This window comes from Pholcus phalangioides, unplaced genomic scaffold (genome assembly GCF_987345545.1).
Source record: "Pholcus phalangioides strain wild (caught in Gottingen) unplaced genomic scaffold, Ppha-v1.0 ptg000004l_1, whole genome shotgun sequence".
Lineage (NCBI taxonomy): Eukaryota > Metazoa > Arthropoda > Arachnida > Araneae > Pholcidae > Pholcus > Pholcus phalangioides.
In genome coordinates this window covers 2709986-2732323 of record NW_028301597.1, presented here as the reverse complement: position 1 = coordinate 2732323, position 22338 = coordinate 2709986, and the positions used below count along the sequence as shown (strand labels likewise).

Sequence of the window (22338 nt, the reverse complement as noted above, 5' to 3'; positions counted from 1 at the left end):
GTTAAGCAAAAAAAGTAACTAAATTGCAAAAGAGTATTTTTGTTAAAATGTAAGAAATATTTGTAGATTAATTAATATGGGAATAGTGTTAATTATATTAATAAACATTTTATTTTTAATTACTGGAAATTTGAATGACTTTCCAGAAATTTCATTGTTTTTAATATTAATGCTATTTAAACTAAAAAAAACCTTGTTTTTCGGTTTTTTTCAAAAACAATTTTTTTTACCAACCCAGCTTGAAAGTGACTTTTGCTTTGAGCTCATCTTCATTTCCACCTAAACAACAGCACTCAAGAGTGTATTGTAGAGTGTAGCATTGTTAAAAGATTCATAACAAAAAAGTATGTGTGAAAAACATTATGAACACTGTACACTACAAGAATTCAAACTTCAATAACAAAGTAAAATGTATGGCTCTTACCAGGCAATGGTTCATCAGGCAATTCTTTCTTACACCGAAGTGAAAGTTTCCTTGGACAAGCAGGCAGTGGTACAGGCTTTGTTTCCTCATCAGAGAGTATTTCTTGCTTGATCTTGCACTGTAGATTGGCAAAGCCATCATCAGCTGGACTTTTTGTACTGGAATGTTGTGTCCTTTTTTTGGCAGGAGTAAGAGAGGAATTTCTGGCCTTTCTTCCACGTTTCTTATAGAATGCAGGCTTTTCAGAGCTTGGAGCTTTGCCTGCTGGAAGAGTTTGAGAATTAGAATGTGGGCTGACACTGTGTTTATTGTGATGACCACTATATTTGAAAATCCTCTTGGCACTATTTTTTGATAGTTTATCTGATGAAGCAGCTATATTTGTAGTGCTCACGTCTATCTGTTTGGATTTACAATCTGATGAATCAGACTCATCACATTTATTGTTCCCTATCGTTTTGTGACTAGAACTAAAATTTGTATTAGAATCCCGAGAAACACTTTCATCGCTACTATCAGAATTCTGCACAGGAGGTGACACATGTGTCTCTGTTAGTCGCCATTCTTGCCCACTACAACGGCCCATTTTGATGATTAGTTTTGGCTGGTGCTTTGGCTCTTTTTTCTCCTTGTGATTATGATGATGGTGATGATGATGATGGTGGTGGTGGTGGTGGTTATCTTTATGCCTATGATGCTCTTTCGTAGGTGAAGTCACTTCTATGTCATCATCCAAAGGTTCAGTCTTCCTCACTTCAAGAAAGTTCTTGTAACACTGAAGGAAGCCCTCAGAATCCTTGTTTCTTGTTTTCATGAAAGTGTGAGGCTGCTCTTGAATATCCAGGTGGGGAAATTTCAACTCCCCAAGGAAACGCAATTCTTCCTCTACACTGAGATAGAGCCGTGTTCTATTGTTAGCAATCTGAGTTACGCCAGTTTGTCTACTCTTGTCATCTTTCTTGCGTAATGACTGGTATTTGGATGGAGTGTAACAAGGAGTGTGAAATTCATATGCATCCAACCTTTCTTTATAAGTCTTGGGATAGCTATTGCTACCCCCAGCACTATTCAGGTAGTCGTAACGTCGAAACTCTTCATTCTGATAATAGTTTGTATGATTATATTCTGGAAATTTGGTTCGATCTATCTGAAAACCATTAGTGAACATAGCACTTCTCTCATTTTTATATGCCGATGATTGATAATGACAGTATGATTCACTTGACTCTATATCTACTTTCCTTCTCCTACCTCGCCTTCCCCTTCGTCGTGGAGCAGAATTATAACCTAAATTACCAGGACGTCGATAGCCACCTCTGGTAGTATTGTATGAATAGCTGACAGTGTTGCCACCTCCTACCTTGTTGTCAAGATAGGCAGGCATTTGGGAAAGTGAAGGTGGCATATGATTAGGGCCTTCCATGTTCATTGTATTAAGCTGAGATGGCTGATGATGCTGAGTTGCGTCTGGAATCCTGAGTTCACGGTTATTTAGAACATCAGCTTCAATTGATGGTAACTCTGTTTCCAAGAACGATGTTAATGGATTGGGACAATTATCAGGATTATGAACTCCAGAATCAATATGAGAGTTAAAGATGTCCAGGGCATTCTTGTCAGCAGTCAAATCTGGTTGCTGATAATTATAATGTCCCTCACTACTCACCATCATAGACATCATAGAGTTCTGGGTATGATGATGCATCCCATGATTACTGTGGGGATTTATCACAGAGGAGCAGTCATTATAACCGGCACGATGCATGGATTGACTGGTCTGCAAATTCTGAGAAGAGCAAGATCCATACATAATATCATGAGCGTTAGATGGTTGTTTGCTTTGCATGTAACTTGGACTTATTGTAGGAGTTGGAACAGGTGTTGGATGTGAATACTGCAAATGATTATCATGGGGAAGAGGAGGATGGGGCATATGAGGCCTAGAAGTTATTGTTGGATCATCACATGCCACTTGGGCTGAATGAATGGGTGGATAAGCTGAAGGATAAGACATTGGGGGTATGTGATTATGGGGATAAACATTATATTCTGAATGGTAATCAGGAGTTTTCTGCATCTGACTTTGATGCCCATGATGGACCATGCTCTGTGGTTGTTGTTGCTGCTGCTGTGAATTATAACACATGGCACTGTTAGTGTTTGCCATGCTACCTGGACTGTGTTGAGATTTCTGTCCATTTCTCTGAGGAACTTGATTTGCAATGGCAGAATGATCTTGCTGCTTATTAACAAAAGCACCACTACTCATGGGAGAGCAAGGAGGAGCAGCTGCGATATGATTCACAGAGTCAATATTTGTAAAGGGTGAAGAAGGGTATGAATGTTGAGCCACAGAAGGACTTTGAGGCACTGGGCTCTGTATGTTGTTGTAAGCTCCGAAGTTATTTTTTGGACTGGAGTAATATTCACTGGGTGAGGAAAAGGTTGAAGACATATTAGGTGATGTAACAGAGTTGACAGCAGGAGAGCGAGATGAGTTATCAGTAGAAAAGACTGAATGGTTTGAAGAAAGAGGCGTGGAGGTGTATACACTGTTCACATCTTGTTGCTGCTCACCATAAGGCCCATTATTATTATATGGTGTTGCTGGTGTTTTTGGAGCAGCAAATTTATCTTTATTTCGGTCATACCGATTTTGCCGTGTCATGACAGCTTCATGAGGTAAGACACCAAAAGGACCAGGAGATGGTCGATCAATGTTCTTAGGTTGGAAAGAAACCGGTGGAACTTGAGTGTTGAAACCACTACTTGAATTTTCTGAAGTTAAGCACGCAACACTGTCATTCCTAGGTGGCAATCCAGGAGACTGAAGAAAATCCTGCATCGCAGATTGATTCTCTTTACACATGCCATTAAACATGCTGTCACTGAAGAAATCACCAGTATCTTTTGAAGAACGAACAGGAGAAAGAAGAGTTGAATCATATTGTGAATTTAGCAGAGGAGGATTGACAGCAGGATCAGCATCTGGACCGGATGGGAATGACTGGAGTCCTTGGCAGGGTGAAGAAAGGAAGGCTGTGTTATAGCTGTTAACAGAGTCATCAGGCGTGGGGATCATGAGACTCCGGGGTGAACCGGTATTGCCATGCGAGTACGGCTGGCTGTAGGAGTTCTGCCATGTAGCAGCTGTTGGGTCCATGGTGGTCACTAGTACCATTGGCCTGAAAATGATCATGGGCCCATTAAGACAGAGCATACATCACAGTAAAGAAACAAAGAAAGAAGAGAATCCTACAGATGTTTGAAATTTCATTACAAGATATGAAAAGATAGGCATCATGATTAGAGATGAACTGAGCTGAGCAAAGAAAAAACTGAATTTTTTTAACAATGTTGTTAAATTAAAAATCAGAATAACCAGAATAAAAAGAGTCAATAAAACTAAGAAAATAAAAAGGGTTCATTATTTAAGATGGTGAATGACAGTGATAAATGGATGATGATGGGGGTAAAAAAAGACCAAATAAAACGTCTACTGACCTTTTTCTGCATCTCAAAGGAAACTTATATAATTTTGACAAAGTGTTCAGTAATTGCAAATGCTCAGCTCGATCCCATCTCTAATACAATACTGAGCATAAAAAGAGAGATAAATTCTGAGGATAAATCAGTTTTAAAAGGTTCTGTGGCTCACGACTACAAGACATGTGTAAATTGTAAGAAATGTGACAGCAAAAGATGGCAAACTAATGTATAAAGCTTTGGCAATGTTCATTTAAACATCTTTGAACTTTGAAGAGTTAACTTTTGTGAGTGTTCTCATTTGTTCAATTCATTTATCAATGAAGAAAACGATGAATTATGCATGGTCCACATGGGCAGAAAAAGTGTATGGCAAGTCAGAATGAAAATGTCAAAATCATTACATTGTTTATTTCTTGCAAAAACAAGTTTAATGTACTTGAAATAGGTCTGTCTATAATGGGAGTAAAATCATGTAAACTTAATATAAAAAAATAATAGAAAACTAAATGTATAAAAGAGGTTTTTCATTATGACAAGAAAAAAATTGCTTCAGGTGGAACATAAATATGCATAAAAAATTAGAACTTTTAAAATAGTTAGAAAAGCGATCAGCACGATCAGCTGATGGGCAATAGAGTATCAAATACTGAGAATTTTGGAAAAGGACAAATAAAAATTTTGTGGATGTGTCCCATGGAACGCATTCTCTAGTAGTAGACAATGAAAGTAAAAGAACCTAGTTATAAGCTAGTAAAATAATTTTCAACGAACCTTTGGATTGAACATGTTTTTAGAAATGAATTATTTATTTGATTCACAGGGATACCAGTGAATGATGGTGGGAGAAAATACTTTAATTTTTAATCATCACTTTCATCCAAAAAAACCCAGATTTGGCCAATTAGAGTACAGCAGCATTTCTGGTGATGTAATTTTTTTTTAAGACAGACCTATATAACCTACAGGCAAACTCACATGGGCTGATCACATCAATCAACAAAACTGATTCAACCAAAGTCAACTACGTTTTAATCAAATTAATCAATGAATGATGAGGGAAAGAGATGGCATCAGTCTAATTTTCCCAAACTGGCGTTTCCTTTTGTCGAATGTTCTAAGAATCAGCAAAAGTGAGCTGCATGAATAAAGGTGTCACACCTCAATCTTTGGCATTAATTCCCTTAAAGTAGGCTACAGGGACGAGATATCTCGGCTCAATGTAGATGGAACAAATGTATTCGAGAGTTCTTTTGAGGCTCTTCACTGGTAACCCCTGTAAATAAGAATACTTTTTTCCCCCTATCTTTATCTTTTTTTTCCTATTCTCTCTCATTATAGTTTTTAAAATTTTTGCATTAAATACAAAGGAAAAAGTGGATGGGAGAGGAAAAAAATGAAAAAAAATTATTTTTTTTTCTCCCGGAAATCCCCCCCCCCCCCTCTTACCTATGTATTAACAGAATTTTTTTTTGAGATTCAGATCTATTAGTTTAACTGCAAATTGTTCAAATTTATTACCAAAAGCCTGTACGTAAAACAGTAAGATTTTCCACTAATAATCTTGATGTCTTTGTTCCAAAATACTTCCACTTTTTCCCGTTTCTTCTTTAATGGGTTTAATCTGGTTGTTCATCAATGCAGTCTACTCCCCCCCCCCCCTCCTTACAAATATACAAATATGCCTTAATTTGTTTGCAAACATTCACATGTGCTACATATTAATTCTGAAATATTTTTAAATATTAGGTTATCAGATTTTTGAGAACCTTTGAATAAGCATAATCTATAAAAATAAAATTTATTTTCTGTCTGTCTCAGTGTGTGTATGTCCTCTCTACAAATCTACAATTTTAGACTCATCTCTGCCAAATTTTGCACATAGGGAAGAGTAGGGAGGTATGGCAGATGCTTTTACACATAAATAAATTAATTTGTTTTTTTTTAATGTATGGAGCTGTTAATGCTTAACATCTACAGGGTGTTCTGTTAATGGACTGACAAACTCAGAGGGTTGTTAGTAGACATCAAAAGGAACAAAAATTACAATGGAACATGGTGTCGCAAACTACGTTGAGAGGGTGAAAATTGCAAAAAATGCATGCAGGTTTTGACGTCATGCTGGAACGACAAAAATTGTACAATAACTACAAAAAGATTAATTTTATTAATTATTACAAGAGTTGTTGGAAGTGGCAGCCGCTGACCTCATTGCACAGTATATAATGATGTAAAAATGATTCCCAGACGTGCTCGAAGATACCAGGTATGCTTTTGATGTCCGCCGCAGCTATGACAATCCACACTATGAGATCCATATGATCTGTGTATCCAGAGGCATCGCATAAATGGTGGTAACGTCAGATATGGTGAGCGAACCCACAAATGCATTCAGCAATTAACTGACATCCACCTTTTGTCTCCTCTGGACTCAGAGCCTGCATGTGCTTTTTGTGATTTTCACCCTCTCAACAGGGTTTGCGATACCATGTTCAATTTCAATTTTTGTTCCTGTTGATGCCTACTAACACCCCTCTGAGTTTGTCGGTCCATTAACACAACACCTTGTATTGCTAACAAACTTTGGACAAAGAAGATTCTCTGTATTATAAATTGAAAATAATAATTTTCACTATTCAAAAGTAAGTGAATGCATATAATTTTATGAAGCAATTTTTTAGTTTTATTTTTGTATGTAAATTGGATGGTTAAAAGAAAATTCTGAATATATTCAAACATTGACATTCAACCTGAAACTACGTGGTTTGTGTATTTAAGACTTTTTTTTTTTTATATAAATGAACCCACTAGAGCAGCGGTTCTCAACATTATTGACTCGCGGAGCCCTTTTTAGTAAAAAAATTCTATGGCAGAGCCCCATAGGCCCATTTCTTAATTATTTATCAAAGTTACCGATTTATTTTTACTATTTAAAAATATTTATAATTATTATTTTTTAATTTTACCATTTTTTTATTTTCCTCAAGCGGCAGCGGAACCCCTAGAGAGTGCACAAGGAGCCCCAAAGGCTCCGCGGAGCACCTGTTGAGAACCGCTGCACTAGAGGAAAGAATGAGACATCCTAATTTTATTAGTTTAATTAGCTTATAAGTTTAAAAATATTCGATACTGTGACTATTTAATAATTTTTTTGTATTCAGAGGCATTCAACTTTTGTTCAGATGCTTCATTTATTCTTTTTGATGAATCCATAATAATTTCTAGTTCTTGAACAAATATGATTTTTTCCCCAACTTTTCATACAGTGGGAGACTATTTTATTCAAATCTGGTCACAGGAATATAATTTTTCACAGCTTTATCAATATTGTGGCTGTGATTTAAATTGGTCTTTTAATTTTTCATTTCATTTAAATCTACCGCACTTCAATATTAATTAAATTTTCACTTTTAATGATCGTCCAATTCCTCCCACATGAAAAGAAGTATAGAGTCAATTTTTTGCAAATTTAGATTTCTTATAAAAAAATAAAATGCTACTTATGTTGAAGTGTTATATATATTTTTTTCCTTATTGCAAAAGTGATAAGGTTTATCAATTACAAAACTATAATTTAGAAAAACAATTTTAAAAATATTTTTATTAGACGTGTCTCCCCCATTCTCTCCTATACCAAACAGGACCACATACGTGAACGATAGGCTACTTTAAAAGTTCCTGAGAGCTGGGCAAAAAACTGTCAAACAAGAATGGTTTTTGGAATGTTTACTTTGGTTACCATGTTCCCAAACAATGTGTTAAGACATGGTTATACCTTTACAATGGTTTGTTCCTTCTTTAATGTATCGTTCTTATTGGGTTGCTGCATGTTTAATATAAACATCCATATTTTTTATGGGCATCGTTTTTCAGCCACCACATTGGGCATTTTATCTGTTGTGGCCTTTGTACTTGTATTTGAAAACCCAGACAGCACAGGGTATTATAACTAGCTATATATATTCTACTATTTATTCTACTGTATAAACCACCATCATAAGGGGCTATTGTACTTTAAAATTGAGAATAAAATAAAAATACATATTAAGTAATGTGGTATTTTATTCAATAAATAACATAAATAATTGCTAAACACAATTTTAAAAATTATAAGACCCCAAAAATGATAAAACAAAGTCTGAACTACACAGAATCTTTGCAACTCAGTAATGAAACAGTATGATGAAGAAATGTACAACTTTTAAATCGATAGTCAGTTTGTCTTAAGAAAGTGGCAAAATGCAAGCTATATTTCAAAAATGTTTTCAAATCCCAAAGTGGATAGCGATAGAAACAAAAAGCATAGTATCAACAAACGGTTTATACCCGTGTATTGCGTACATTGGGTGCATTGCGTACATTGAGTATTTGATACAGTCTATGCTCATTATAACAACCCCATGTTATAGCGACCATTCCATTACAACCACCAGTAGGATAAGTCTCAAATGTTTTCATAGAACGACTATCATATATGTTTTACTTAGATATAGTGACTCTCCTAATATAACATCCATTTTGGATGGGACAAAAGAGATCGTTATATTGAGCATCTACTGTAATATGCTTATGAAATTATAATCTTTTGTATGTAAATTTGTTCAACAAAGACATTTTCTACACATGTCGTGCAAACAAATGAAAAAGAAAATAAATAGTAAAATTTGGTATTCAGTTAGAGAATATTTCATTTACATTGTGTTAGAAGATTGTGAACTGAGAATAGTCATTTATACAGTACCCATATATCTAATTTATTCTGCTTTTTTTTCCCTGGCATTGAAGTCTGTCTAAGATGGCCACTGAATGTTCTGTGAAATTGTGTCCATCTACTAGTACTATTTACCAGGGCTTGATAAATCCCTGGTGTCAGGTCACTATGGCAACTAAATAATTGGTGTTGGCACCAGGGCCGTCATTTCAACTTTTTTCGGGGGGGGGGGGGGACACAAAGACATGTGCTCAATGTATGCTCAAGCAAAAGAAATGGGTCATTCTCATGAAATTGGCCAAAATTGTGTCCCCAGCAGTTTACATTAAATATATTTGACACAGAACTGTTTTTTTTCTCATCACTTTCTATTTCCAGTTTCACCACTCTGTTTTTAATTTTTTCAACCATAGATTTTTACAATTTTCTTGAAAAAAGTTTCATTAGTTAAGGACATACCCTTTTCCTGACTGCGCCCAGCCAATTTTTCAAATTTTAAAAAGTGATAACTTTCTATCTTAAAACAAAATTACATTCTTTTTTCAATAATAAATATTTTCAAGACAAGCATACTTTCATATTTCATCTATATATATATAAAATTGATTTTCTGTCTGTGTGCATGTTCTCTGTACCAATCTACAATTTTAGATCTATTATTGCCAAATTTTGCATATATACTAAATGGGACCGACTTGAAAGATGGGCCACTTTGAAAGTTTGTCTGAGCTGAGCAAAAAACTGTCTGGCTCCTGGGCCTCAACAATGACTTTCAGAATGTTTATTTTGGTTACAGTGGTTCCCTAACAATGCCTTTCAGACATGCATATGACTGTACAATGGTTTGTCACTTCTTTAATGATGCCAGCATTATGTATGATAGTTTATGCTTTCATAATAGTTTGTCACTTTTTCAATCATCCCAGTAATTGGAGAAAACCTGGGCAGCGCTGGGTATTACAGCTAGTTTTTTTTTTTATAATTTTAAATATTTTTTATCAGTAGTTTATAGCCAAATGAAAATTTTCCCTAGCTTTTTCTTTTTCTTCGTGGCGCTTGGAAAACAATGGTTCAAGTCCTACAGCACTAGCTGTCACCTATGAAATTTTGTGTTGAAAAGGTTAAGAGAGAGAGAAAGAGAAGAATGTAGCTCATCACTTGAGCCTCCTTCTAAATTCATAAGAATTGTAAATTAATTCACAAATTGGGTGATTTTCCTGGCATTGACCAGAAGGAAGGCAGGCTTGATCTTATGTTAGGAAAGATAAAAATATAAAAAATTCAGATTTCTCGGGTGCAACATCAAGCTGGAGTGATGCCTTCATCTAAAGACTTTAATCTGAGAATGTCTTTGTTTTGCTAGAGCACAAAATGCAAAGTAGAAATCTGTTGTTGCTCCCCACTACTAGCTACTTAACCATACATGCACCTCTTGAAGCCCCATCCCACGATCACTTGGTTCGCGATGCTGGGTAAGATATATAAATAGTTAAATTAAAAAATAATAAGTCTTTGTCAGGATCTGAGATCGTTTTGGGCGTCAGGAAATCAATAATTTTTATGGCTTTCAACACAAAGGCCACAGAGCGAGAGGAACATCTAGCCAACAACAGAGAACGTTCAGACATTTTGAAATGGATAAAGGAAGACGGCTTGTTTGTGCTGCTGCGTATTGTTCTACAGCTAACATACTGAACCTATTACACACTCCCCAAATTTTTTCTCCCCACCAAGCATCTTCCTTTGAAATGTCTGAACAAGTACTGGATTTCCTTAACGCTGGCTGTGGTTTTTGCAGTTTTATGTCCAACAAGCACTTTATATTATCTTCACCTTAATTATCTTACCCTGCATCGCGAAACAAGTAATCGTGGGATGGGGCTTTTAAAAGTTACTTAAAAGTGCATGTGGAATGTATACAGAGTTCGGAGAGTAGAGTTATGCTGGCCTCACATTGTACTAGTGCTGCCATCTGTCTTCCATATTTGTAAGTAAAAATGGCATATGCCTTTTCTTCTTTTTTTTTAAGTATTGTTATTGTTTATTGTGGATAATAAATATCCATCAATAATAATAATCCATTAAAATGGATTAATGAAATCAATTTTAAAGTATTATGTTGAAGGTCTACCTGCTCTCTGTGGAGACTTTTATAGCCATTTACTGTTCTATGAAAGTAGATAGGAGAGAGAGATAGGGCATTTTAAAGAGAACCGTATAAAATAGAAATTACATAAAGAAATATGGCTAACAGTCTTTTGTCCTACCAATGCTTTCCCACAGTACAAAAACTTTCATAAAATTTTTCTCTCAACAATCTTCTAAGATTCTCATTCATTCTTTACAGCAAATATTTTTGTCTGACTAATATGGTTTTACCATGTGCTTATTAGAGATTAAATTAATTACATGAAAAACTAAATCCAAAAAATTAGTGAGAATATTATTTTTCATTAAAAAATATGTAATTCTCAATATCAAGAACACCAACCAACACCCAAGTGTAATACCCCTACTTAATGAAAGAATAATGATCATTGATACTTGATAGTGACAGGCTAAATCGTTAATGAATGTTAATCATCAAGTAATAGATATCAACAGAGAGACAAGATTCTTAATATAGCTTCGAAAACAATGCTATTGAGCCAGTTGTATATTCCATAGGAAATTTAATTATTAAGATACAATCTCAATAATCAAGGAAACAGTTATTTTCTGGATATGATACTAAGGTGAACTCGGAAAGAAAAGTCATCACGTCTCCGCCGGGACTCGAACACAGGCCCTCTTGCATACCGGGCAAGCATGCTACCATCTACACCACTGAAGGCACATGACCCTGCCTTCCTTATTTCACGCACTGTGGCGTGAGGTGCTGAAGTAGTACTTAAATAAGGAAGGCAGGGTCATGTGTTTCCAGTGGTGTAGATGGTAGCATGCTTGCCCGGTATGCAAGAGGGCCTGGGTTCGAGTCCCAGCGGAGACGTGATGACTTTTCTTTCCGAGTTCACCTCAATATCATATCCGGAAAATAACTGTTTCCTTGATATCTCGGGCTGAGAAAAAAGCCATCTATCTCACTCTAATCTCAATAATGATAAATACAATTGTGCTTCTACTCAGCAGCACACTTTTGGATCTTTCCATATAAAGTGGACTGATCTTCTCAACCCATACCATACACATGAACTTCATTTTTTCAGTAGCAGAGTTCAAGGTCGTTATATTAATGTAATTGAAAAATGTGTCATTTTAGTCATAAATTATTTTTTCTGATAAAAAGAACAATTGAGGTCAACACATGTTTTGATGCGATTTTCAGTGTCTCAAAACATTTACCTTAGAAACACCCAAATGCAGGGCCGCAACTAGGGGGAGTCATGCCCCGGGAGCTGGACTAGAGAGGGGGGCACAAATTTTTTTTCACAAACCTCTCCTTCAACATTACAAGGGGACGTCAAAATGTGCACTTGCCCCAAGTGACCACACATCTAGTTGTGGCCCTGCCCAAATGTTTCAGGTGAATATGAAATGCAATTGTGAGAGGATATTTTGGCTGACGAAAATGGTTCATATGACGTAATCATCGTAGGTAATGATGAGTAATTTTCGGTGACCCACAACTTACAAACCGACAGAGCAAGTGAAGAAAGAAAAGAGCACAGTTTAAAACTAAGGAAATTTCAGATAAGTTAAGTAGATGACTTTTGGATAAAAAGAAAATTCATTTCTCTGTATTTTAATAATACTACCAAAGCAATCATTTGGCACTGATGAAACCCATGTGTATGATTTATAAGCCAATAACAAATATTGTATCTTGTGGTATAGTAGTTGAATAGAACAGCTGTTCTCTCATTTAAGAACCAATGACTTTTTTAATATTCTATTAACAATTCATTTATCGATTTGTCTCATCAACTTTGACAAAGCAACAAGATAAAAAAAAAAAAAATAGAATATCCATTTTTCAGCATTCAGGGAGGGGGGGGGGAAAGGGGAGGGTTTGAAAATAATTTTTCATTAAAATGTCCAATTTGCTTTGCCAACAGTTCTTCTTGCATTAAGCAAAATCAAAGACACTTCAAATTTCTTAGCTAAATTGGGAATTTTTTTCACTTGCAGGTGTAAATTATTCAAATCAATAATAATCGGGTCAATGAAAAAAAAAATGTGAGCTTCATTTAATAATCTATATGCTACTTTCTTTCAAAGGAACAAAATATTATGCAAATAAATAACAGCTTTTGAAAGTAATCAATATGAACTACTCTGCTCTAGAAACAAAAAAAATTAAATAACATGGGACTTTTATTTCATTTATATAATGCACTAAACTAAATTATATGTAAAACTTTCTATACAGGTATTTTTATATAAATATATTAATAAATTTAATCAGAATGCAAATATAATATGAGAAAAGTTAGGCCTATATGCTAACTATAGTATGTTTTTTTCACCTACATAAAAATAAGAGAAATCTATACATTCGCAATTGCAAATTCACGACTAAAATTCAAGGTTGATGAAAATTGTCTACAGCAGTGATTCCCAATGTGGGTATTAATGTTCTATGGGGTGGTAGAAGCGACGGGTATTACATAGGATCCTATGGGTTAGATTGCATTGGGGGGCGATGGGAGAAAAAATGTCTGAAGGGGGTGATGGGACAAAAAAGGTTGGGAAACTATGGGGATGTATACTATGGGATGAAACACGGCAACAAATAAGAACATCAAAAATCAAGTAAGGGAACAGATTTTTGCGCTGAAGCATATTTGTTTACTTCTTCTTCATAAAGAATGTATGATTAATAAGTTTAAATTCCGTTTATGAAAATTAAGCCATTATACTTATGTAAATTATGTACCAACAGAAGCAATATTGAATGAGAGAAATCTTCAATTATTTTTCTCATTTATCATAAAAGAATAAAATCTAATCAAACATTGCTTTGTTCTTCTCTTGATAACCGAGTGTAAGAAAAAATTAGGATCAGGATTTTCTCATACATCAAAAAGCTCTACAATAACCAATTGGTGTTATAGTTTTCTTTTAATTATATTTTGTGTGTATTTACAATAGTTTCACACATAAAAAAATAGGCGAGAAAATTTTCCTTCATTTTCAATAACAATGAAGAAGTTGCTACAGTTGTTTCTGATACTTTCAATTTCCTACCGTTGTGTTTCTCACTAGCCATTAAAAAAGTTTCTCCAAAAGGTTATGAAACTTCTGTATTATGCTTTCATAACCTTTTTGAAATTTTTTTTTGTTAGCCGTATTATGCTTTCACAAGCTTATGCTTTATGCTTTCATAAAAGTGTTTTAAGAAAAGTCTGATTGTGAATAGCCTAAGTCTCGGGAAATAAGTATCATTTTTAATACAATAATAATGAAAGTTTTTTCAGAAAACATGGATTATATTTCTGGTAATCACAATAATTTTTTTAAAAGCTTTCTAGGTTAATTTTTAATATACTATTACCTTATAAATTCTCTATTGAAGAAATTTAGAATAAAATAAATTACACATATGTAGGCTTACATGAAATTATTTTTCCACACTGCAACAAATTTAATTTTGATGAGAAAATGTCATTTTCTGATCAGACTACATCAACAATACATTTTTTTTATTCATGCATTAAAAATTATCATATTAGCAGCATTTATGTAGCTATAGGCTACTGAATTCATAGTAATACTGATAACAAAGATTAACATGAATTTCTACGAGGCATATGCTATTGTTTTTATCAATAAAGGAAAAAAACTTGTATACTACATTACACAATTATAATGTAGTATGCAATTTTTTTTCCTTTGTTGATAAAAATAATCCCATACATCTCCCAGCAATTTATATTCATCTTTGTTATCAGTATAACTATAAACTCAGTAGCCTATAACTACATAAATGTCAGTAAAATTATAATTTTATTTATATTAAATTAATAAATTATAAAAAACATCATATATTAAACACTTGAAACAATTAAAATGGAAAAAAAAGTGAATTTGTAAGTGGCAAAAACACTGAAATTGGTTCAGATAAAACAATAAATGTTGTAACAAACAAGTTTGAAAATTCTATAATTCAGCAAAATATCCATTTCAAAATTTAAGGTAAATAAATAAAAATTGCATCAACTGCAATACCATTCAATAATATCAAAATTCATCAAATAATAATTCTTAATTACTATAATTTTTTCCCCGATGTCAACTATATGTTAAATTATATTATACAATTGCAAATTGTATTAATTTTATATTGATACAATTTGCCAACAGCAGAGAATTAACATAATACTGCAGTCCTAGTCGCTAATGATACCGGTCGGTTTTCAGGACAACAGAAATGGAAGTATTTTGATGATTAAAAAAATTACATCATAAGCAGTAATAGGACTATCAGGCTGCCATAAAAAGTGATCTAAATCGCACCTATGGTCGCCCCTAATAAATAACCAGTTTCTTGCATGAAAATAGGATCCAGAATATTGTATCTTTTAATATATATATATAGCATCTATTGGCGAGAATGATTGTTGGACCAAAAAAGGATGTTGGAGTTGACGAGAATGATGTTGGCTAAGTATAGGACTTACCGTAATTGAATAAAACTCTACGTGCCAACAAACTCTTGAGGATCCAAACTTTTTATTTTTAGAAAAATGGTCCAAGATAATCTTCTATTTCGGCTTTTTTTCACAGATTTACAGTCTCTTTGCATGCTGGTAGACATGCTGACATTAATTCAGAAAATTTTGTGTTGCTCTCAGATTCTAATTTAGTAATCATTCACAAAAACTTCAAGCTGAAACATGAATTTTGTAAATCGCCATAGTGACCAGGCACCTGAGATTTGTTAACTCCTGGCTAAGCATATCGCCAAATTATCGCTGGACTACATTTGATACTATTATACTATAAATGTTTCATTGATTTTTTAAGAATCAAAACGTGCAATGACTCAACATACTGATTTAACACAGATAAATATTTTTTAAATATTGAATAACTCAAACGCAAAAATTTTTCATTCTCTACTCACATAAATATCTGATTTTATAATTATAAATGATGGGAATTCAGAAAAATTATAAGTACCAATCATAAATCACGCTTTCATTAGATATCATTAATTATATATCCATTTGTGGAAAAACTCTTTTTAAAAATAGTATACAATTTACAAATGATTTAAAAACAAAAAACAATTACCAATGAATATCATTTGTAAAATCCCAACAATGGAGTTGAATTTCACAAAATATTAAAATTTATACAAAAGCTGCATAAATCTGAAAAAACCCTTGCATCAAAAATCAAAATAATTGAATAATGCCAATCCCTCAAAAGAATACCAATCACTAATTGCATTCACAAAATCAGCAGAGAAACAGGATGATGTGCAGGGCAGTGCTTGCTAATTTTAGTAACTGTTAGAGTTAAGGCTGGAACCAGCCCCCACAATTTCCTGTCAAAACTAAAAAAAATATTTCTCGCAAAAGGGAGAAAAAAAAAATGGGGATAAACAATAAAAAAAAAAAGATTAATTACCCATTACTAATCACAACGAAATACGGAAATAAAATACCAAATAAACACCTATAAAAATATTGAACAACGATGTAAACAAACTACGATGCAATATTTCATATATGAGCCAAGGGGGTACAGATATTTTCTCCGTGCGCTTTCAATAACACGCTCGGGAAAAAAATCGTTACCCGACAGAAAAAAAAAACTAACTACAGCTCCATCGGAAGAAACGTAATCAAATAAACACTCACAACAGTCTCGATTCAACAATCAAAGTATAATTTTTCACGGCTAAACAATCGATCTGAATATTGAGAAAAAAAAAAAGTAACTATTTAAGAGTGCGGTGAATGTCTAGCAGTAGGTCTATTAAAGGTCTTCCCTAAGAAGCAGTTGGAGCTTCGGATGGAGTCTCTCGCAATATGAAGATCATATTCATCGCAATAATTTGTTACCGAGAACAAGAAAAAAAATCGAGGCTTGTTTTTTAAAGAAATCCATACGTACCGCGGGTAAATAAATTATCAGGCTCTGCCATTTCTGTATCTTCTTCAGTTGGCTGTTCCACGATATCCGCCATCTTTCGCTCGCTTTACTACAGACGAGACTGTGCTGTGTGTGGACACACAAAACGCCAAACGCTTCCCAAACATTAACCGTAAACAGGAAGGAATCGACGTCGCTTTAAAAGAAAAAAATAATAAAAAGAGTGGGAGGGGGTACTGAAGGAGAGAGAAAGACTCGTAGAGAGTGGCCGACAGGAGAAAAAAAAAATTTAAATATTTTTTAATGAGGAATGTCTAGAGTAGAAGTAGAGAAAAATTTTTTTAAATGAATTTAAATTTTTAAGGTGTATTTTCAATATTTCAAATCACGAACTTCCGTCGGGATGTTTCAAACATTCCAAAGAAATTGAATATTAGATTATAAAATTAATGTTTGTTCTCCCTAAATTTATTCTAACGGGAAAAACATTTTTTTTTTTTATTAGATTGGGAAAGAAATTTATTCCAGGGGCATCGGAGTCGGTATTTTCCAACACGGTGCCGACAGACCAGAGTCGAGAATAAATTCAGAAGTCAAAATCTCCTGTATAAATTTCGAGTCGTGCATCCAGGAGCAGCCACAGGATCAAAACTGACGGTATCTCCAATCAAATTCTTTGATTCTTACAAAGAATTTGTGCGTTATCAATAGACGGTTTAAAATAGAATAGAGTTATAATCTTCGGGAGTACATATTTTCTATTTTAAAAATGATAATATAACATGATTTCTCTGTAATATGACCTCCCGGGTATTTTATTAGTGTTGCGTAACATCTTAAACCCGAAGTGAGATTCGAACTCACACCTGCAGTCAGAGCATAGTTTCCTAACCACTGGACCAAAGCGCTTTGTACTGGACCGCCAGGCATCGTTTTCAGGTACCAATTTTGGTTCGTGCACGATGTTGAAAATATGCATTCGTTCGGCTTGATTGATTTTCTTTTAGCACTGCTTTATTTTCATCAAAATTATGAAAGTGCCAATTTCCACAGGATTTATAACATAATCATCATCCAACCCCAATGAAAATTCATTAAATCCATTTTCAAAACGCAAATTTTGCATTTTAAATCGAAATCGAAACTGTCTGGTTGTTTTTTTTTTCTTGAATTATAGTTTTTCTTCCAAGAAACATCGAATTAATAAAAATTAAATTTTCCAAAAAATTACGTATATAAACATTAACAATAAAAGCTGCGATGCAAAAAGGAAATTTCACTGTCATTTTCACAAATTTGAAAAAAAAAAAATATTATTCTTAACAGCTTGATTTCTATGCGGAAATAATATAAAAAAAATATCTATAGTCAGTATTAAATATTATTTCGGTTGAAAATAGTGATAAAATTATTATTATTAATTTTTAAAGGAAAATTTCTGTTACAGGGTTAAAAAAACACGTGAAAAGTTCTTCTGCTTTATCGACAAAAAAAGAAGAGGTGTTCGAGGGTAGGATAACAACTATTACTAACATCGCCAATACTTAAAGCATTTTATTTTATTGCGGGTGCATTGCTCAGAACAATTTTTTTTGCGCGAAATCTGCGTGTGTTTTGAAACAAGGAGCCGAAAAACTATTTATTGCATTGATTTCGAGTTGAATCTATTATGATGAATGGTAAAAAATATCTCTTTTTTGTGAACTATTTCATTTTGTTTAGCTAATCTATGGTTTACTTCGTATACGTGGTTAATTGATCCGATTTCTCCCCTATTTCTCAATTAATATTGTGAACTTCGATGGATGTTACCAAAACTAAAAACATGTCAACATTTCTCATTTCATGATTTTTGTAGATTTTCCTTAGAACTAAGGAAATGCTATTCGTAACTTCCTAACGCTGGGCCTACGTAGTACACTTCTTTTTTTCTGACCTTTTAATTCCATCCCCAAAGTTTTGTAAAGTCCATAAGTTTTCATAACATTTGTAATGAAGTGTAGTGGAATGTAATTTACCCTCGAAAAAAAATGAAAACGAGAACTTACAAATCCTGTGACATAGCTGTTCTGTCATAGTAGTTACTGAAACTATGACAAAATATGCATACAGTCGAGCCCAGATGTAACAGTCACACACACAAGAATGTGAAAAATGTTTGTGATATCTGGTTTTCGTTATAACCGATACACGATAAATGCTCAAGCTCAATGAGATGAATCGACGGACGGACTGGAGGTGGTTCAATGGTGTTGAGGATGAGGTGCTCTATTCGCCAGTTTCTATTGAAACTCTGATGAAATATGTTTAAAACATTCCAAGACTTATTTTATTACAGCAGAATGAATACAGATAGAACCTGTTTATTTGGTATTTCCCTTGAAGTAACTACACTGTGCAATTACATATTGTTCATACAAAGATGTAAATGCAGAATGAAGCCTCCTTTTGCCACATCCTTTACTGCCTTCCTCGCTGCATCTCTTTGAAGCTGAGAAGCTTTGTCCCTTAAGCAAATTTTTTATTCAAGAAAAAAGTCACACATGGGGGAATAGGCTGGTTGTAAAAGTATTGGAATGTGATGTTTCGACAGGTAATATGACACCAGTACAGACCTTTCACTTGGCATATTGTCGTGATGAAGCACCCACGACCTGGCCTTCCAAAGATCTTGATCACTTGCGTCTCACTGAATTATGCAGACGTTTATATATATGAAAAAACTCGCAGGTCCTTCCTGGTGTCAGATTACCTGTCAAAACATCACATTCCGATATTATTGCAACAAACTTTTTCCCTTGATCTTTTGATCTTCCATGCACCATGTGACCTTTCCACCTCCCCTCCCGAATAAAGGATTTGCTTAAAGGGCAATGATAAAAGACAGATAAAGGATTTGCTTAAAGGGCAATGATAAAAGACAGATAAAGGATTTGCTTAAAGGGCAATGATTCTCAGGTTCCCAAGAAGTGCAGCGACAAATTCGCTGGAGGATGTAACAAGAAGGCTTGCAATTCAATCCTCATCTACATCTTTTCATGAACAATGGCAAAAATGCATAATTGCACAGGGTAATTACTTCGAAAGAAACACAAAATAGGTTCTATCTGCATTCATTCTTCCATAATAAAATAAGTCGCAAAACTTTGGACGTAATAGTATATACTATATAGGGTACTAGTTGAGACCCGATACAAAGAATTTGAACGGGAACTTGAAAATAATTTCAAATATCTGGTATTCATTACAACCAATATTGTGTCCAAAACTAAACATATTTTCTGATAAACAATGCCATGTTCAAATCGATTACATGAATTCAAATCTGCTGCCAAGGCTGTTACAAGTAGGCCTACTGAATTTATTGATTCATGGTAATTTTTAATTACAATGAACCAATGGCGTTTTTACTCAAAGTTGGCTTTTGCAACACCTGAACAGTGTTCGGGCATAACTAATAAGTAGTTAATGAAATGAATCAACAGACTGGAGTTGGTTCCATGGTGTTGAGTGGGCATCTTCAACTCGTTGCTTGTGAGCACCTTGGTTCTCCCTGAAGCACCCAGAGTGCTTAATGCTCGTGTCAGATTTGATGCTCGCAACCACTTGATCAACGTTCCAATTAAACACCATGTACAAATTGCATTCGAGGATTGAATTAATTTTGATTTCATGCATTTGTATGTCAAACGTGTCGTAAGGGTGCTCTTCTTTTGATGATGGGTACAGGCAGTGCTGTAACTAGCCATTCCTGTGCCATGTGCAAGAATATTCATTTAGGTCCCATTTGGCCCATTCTTAGGCCCTGTGTGGATGCACCTGTTACACCTGCCTAGTTATGGCACTGGGTACAGGCAGCGCTCACGACAAGAAAAAGGTTGAAGACCTCTGTGTGACATTGAGGATGGGATAGGTGCTATATTCACCATAGTTGCTATTGAAACTATGATGAAATATATATCACCTTATAATAAAAACCTTGTATATACATTTTCTTTTGAAAATGACTTTTTGACAGTTTAGATTAAGGAAATCATGTCTCGCCTATTAGAGCTCTTGAAAGAAGAAAAAAAAATCGGCAACGATCTGCTCTCTATAGAGGAAAAAAAATTAACCCCCTTTTGTGTGTCTTGGGAAGCACAATCCTTTTTTTTGCTCTTCCTGTAAGATTTATAATTTTTGATGTATGAGGTTTTAATTATAAGGTGACGATATACAGTCAATCCTGGATGCAAGAAAGTTGAACGGGAACTTAAAAAATAATATCTGATATTTGTTTTAACCAATACTAGTTGAATGTTTGGGTTTAATGAGACCAATCAACGGACTAGAGTTGGTTTGATGGTGTCGAGTATGGGATAGGTGCTCTTAAGTCGACTTGAAATTTAACTATAATTAAAAATAGAACTTATTCACAATGCTTTTAATAAAATATTTGACACTTCCCCATATATATATATATATATTGTAAGCTATGGGTATCAAAGTGTTCATAACAGTTGATAGAGGTGCTTGCCTCTAATCTTTGTTAGAGGTGAGCTGTCTATATTGATGTGTGCCGGTCAAGTGCTTGAATTAATTATTTAATAGACTGGTCTAGGGAGCTGTGGATAAGCATTGACTGAAGAAAAGGAAAGCTGTGGGGGGCAAAAATTTAAGAATTACTGTAAGTGGTCCGTTGAAACTGTTACAGACATTAATGGTCTTGGGGGTTCACAAAGACTAAGAGACACTGACATAAATGAAATTATAGTTGTGGCGATTTCTCTATATTCAGAGCAGTGCTGGGAATGAACAGAACTAGCTATATCTGTAATTGGTGCTGACAAACCACGCCCATAGTCTTTCTTGTGCCGAAGATGCGAGTGGATTGATCAAAACACATATGCGAGACAGAACATTTACCAGAAGAACTTGAACATCTATAACAAACCTTCATAGCCAAGAACTATAAATATATAAAGAAATAAAAAGAGCCACCAACCTTCCTATTATCATTGCCTTGCATGTATCATTGTATTTGGGCTGTCTTTCTTCTGTATTTTATTTACATTTTCTTGTATTGTTGTGTGGTGGGTGTGTATTATCTTTTGCGAATGAAAGAAGAAACCGGGGAAATTGCTCCTCTCAGTGAAGGGCCCAATATATTCTCTTTCAGTAGCGAGTGCCATTACCATGTCCATACCACAAAGTATACCATGCTCAGACATCACCAAAAGAAGCGTAGCCAGCAGATTGAAAGAGCACAAGAAAAGAAATTGGCTGTAACTGAACATGTATTAACAACATGAGATGGATTTTGAGAGGACCACCATGATTGCATCCAATGCTTACTACTATCTCCACCTCTACAGAAAATATTTATAGGTATAAGAATAACTTCAGCAAAAAAGAAAAAACTTTGAAGATAAACCCAGCCTAGTTTCCAATTCTTTCACACGTGGAAATTCTTTCTAAAAATAACCTGACAATAGATCTCTACTAATTGCAGAATAGTAACTGTTCTCAGCCAATTCTGAATGAGCATGAGGGATCCTGAAGAGACTACAAAAAATTTAGACAGGATTGAAGGTAGATACTATGCAAGGTCAAGTTTCCTGATGCATCAAGAGGCCCCTGAGCATAGACGAAGATAGACATGAAAGGCGGGAAGGGGGACATGATGATAAAATTC

The 22338-nt window shown here is 34.4% G+C and overlaps 2 protein-coding genes across 2 annotated transcripts in view; one reads left to right on the top strand and one right to left on the bottom strand.

Moving 5' to 3' along the window:
* The window catches only part of LOC149086420 (uncharacterized), a 38288-nt gene extending 21436 nt beyond the window's left edge, over positions 1 to 16852 (bottom strand). The window contains exons 1-2 of the mRNA XM_089255529.1: positions 16686 to 16852; positions 425 to 3609 (exon numbers count right to left, since the gene is read on the bottom strand). Of these exons, the coding sequence (XP_089111655.1) occupies positions 425 to 3605 (3181 nt within the window). The 5' untranslated portion in view covers positions 3606 to 3609; positions 16686 to 16852. The remainder of the gene's footprint in view (positions 1 to 424; positions 3610 to 16685) is intronic.
* A 1336-nt stretch (positions 16853 to 18188) lies between these two features.
* The window catches only part of LOC149086419 (uncharacterized), a 45583-nt gene continuing 41433 nt past the window's right edge, over positions 18189 to 22338 (top strand). Inside the window, exon 1 of the mRNA XM_089255528.1 lies at positions 18189 to 18343. Within this exon, the coding sequence (XP_089111654.1) occupies positions 18334 to 18343 (10 nt within the window). The 5' untranslated portion in view covers positions 18189 to 18333. The remainder of the gene's footprint in view (positions 18344 to 22338) is intronic.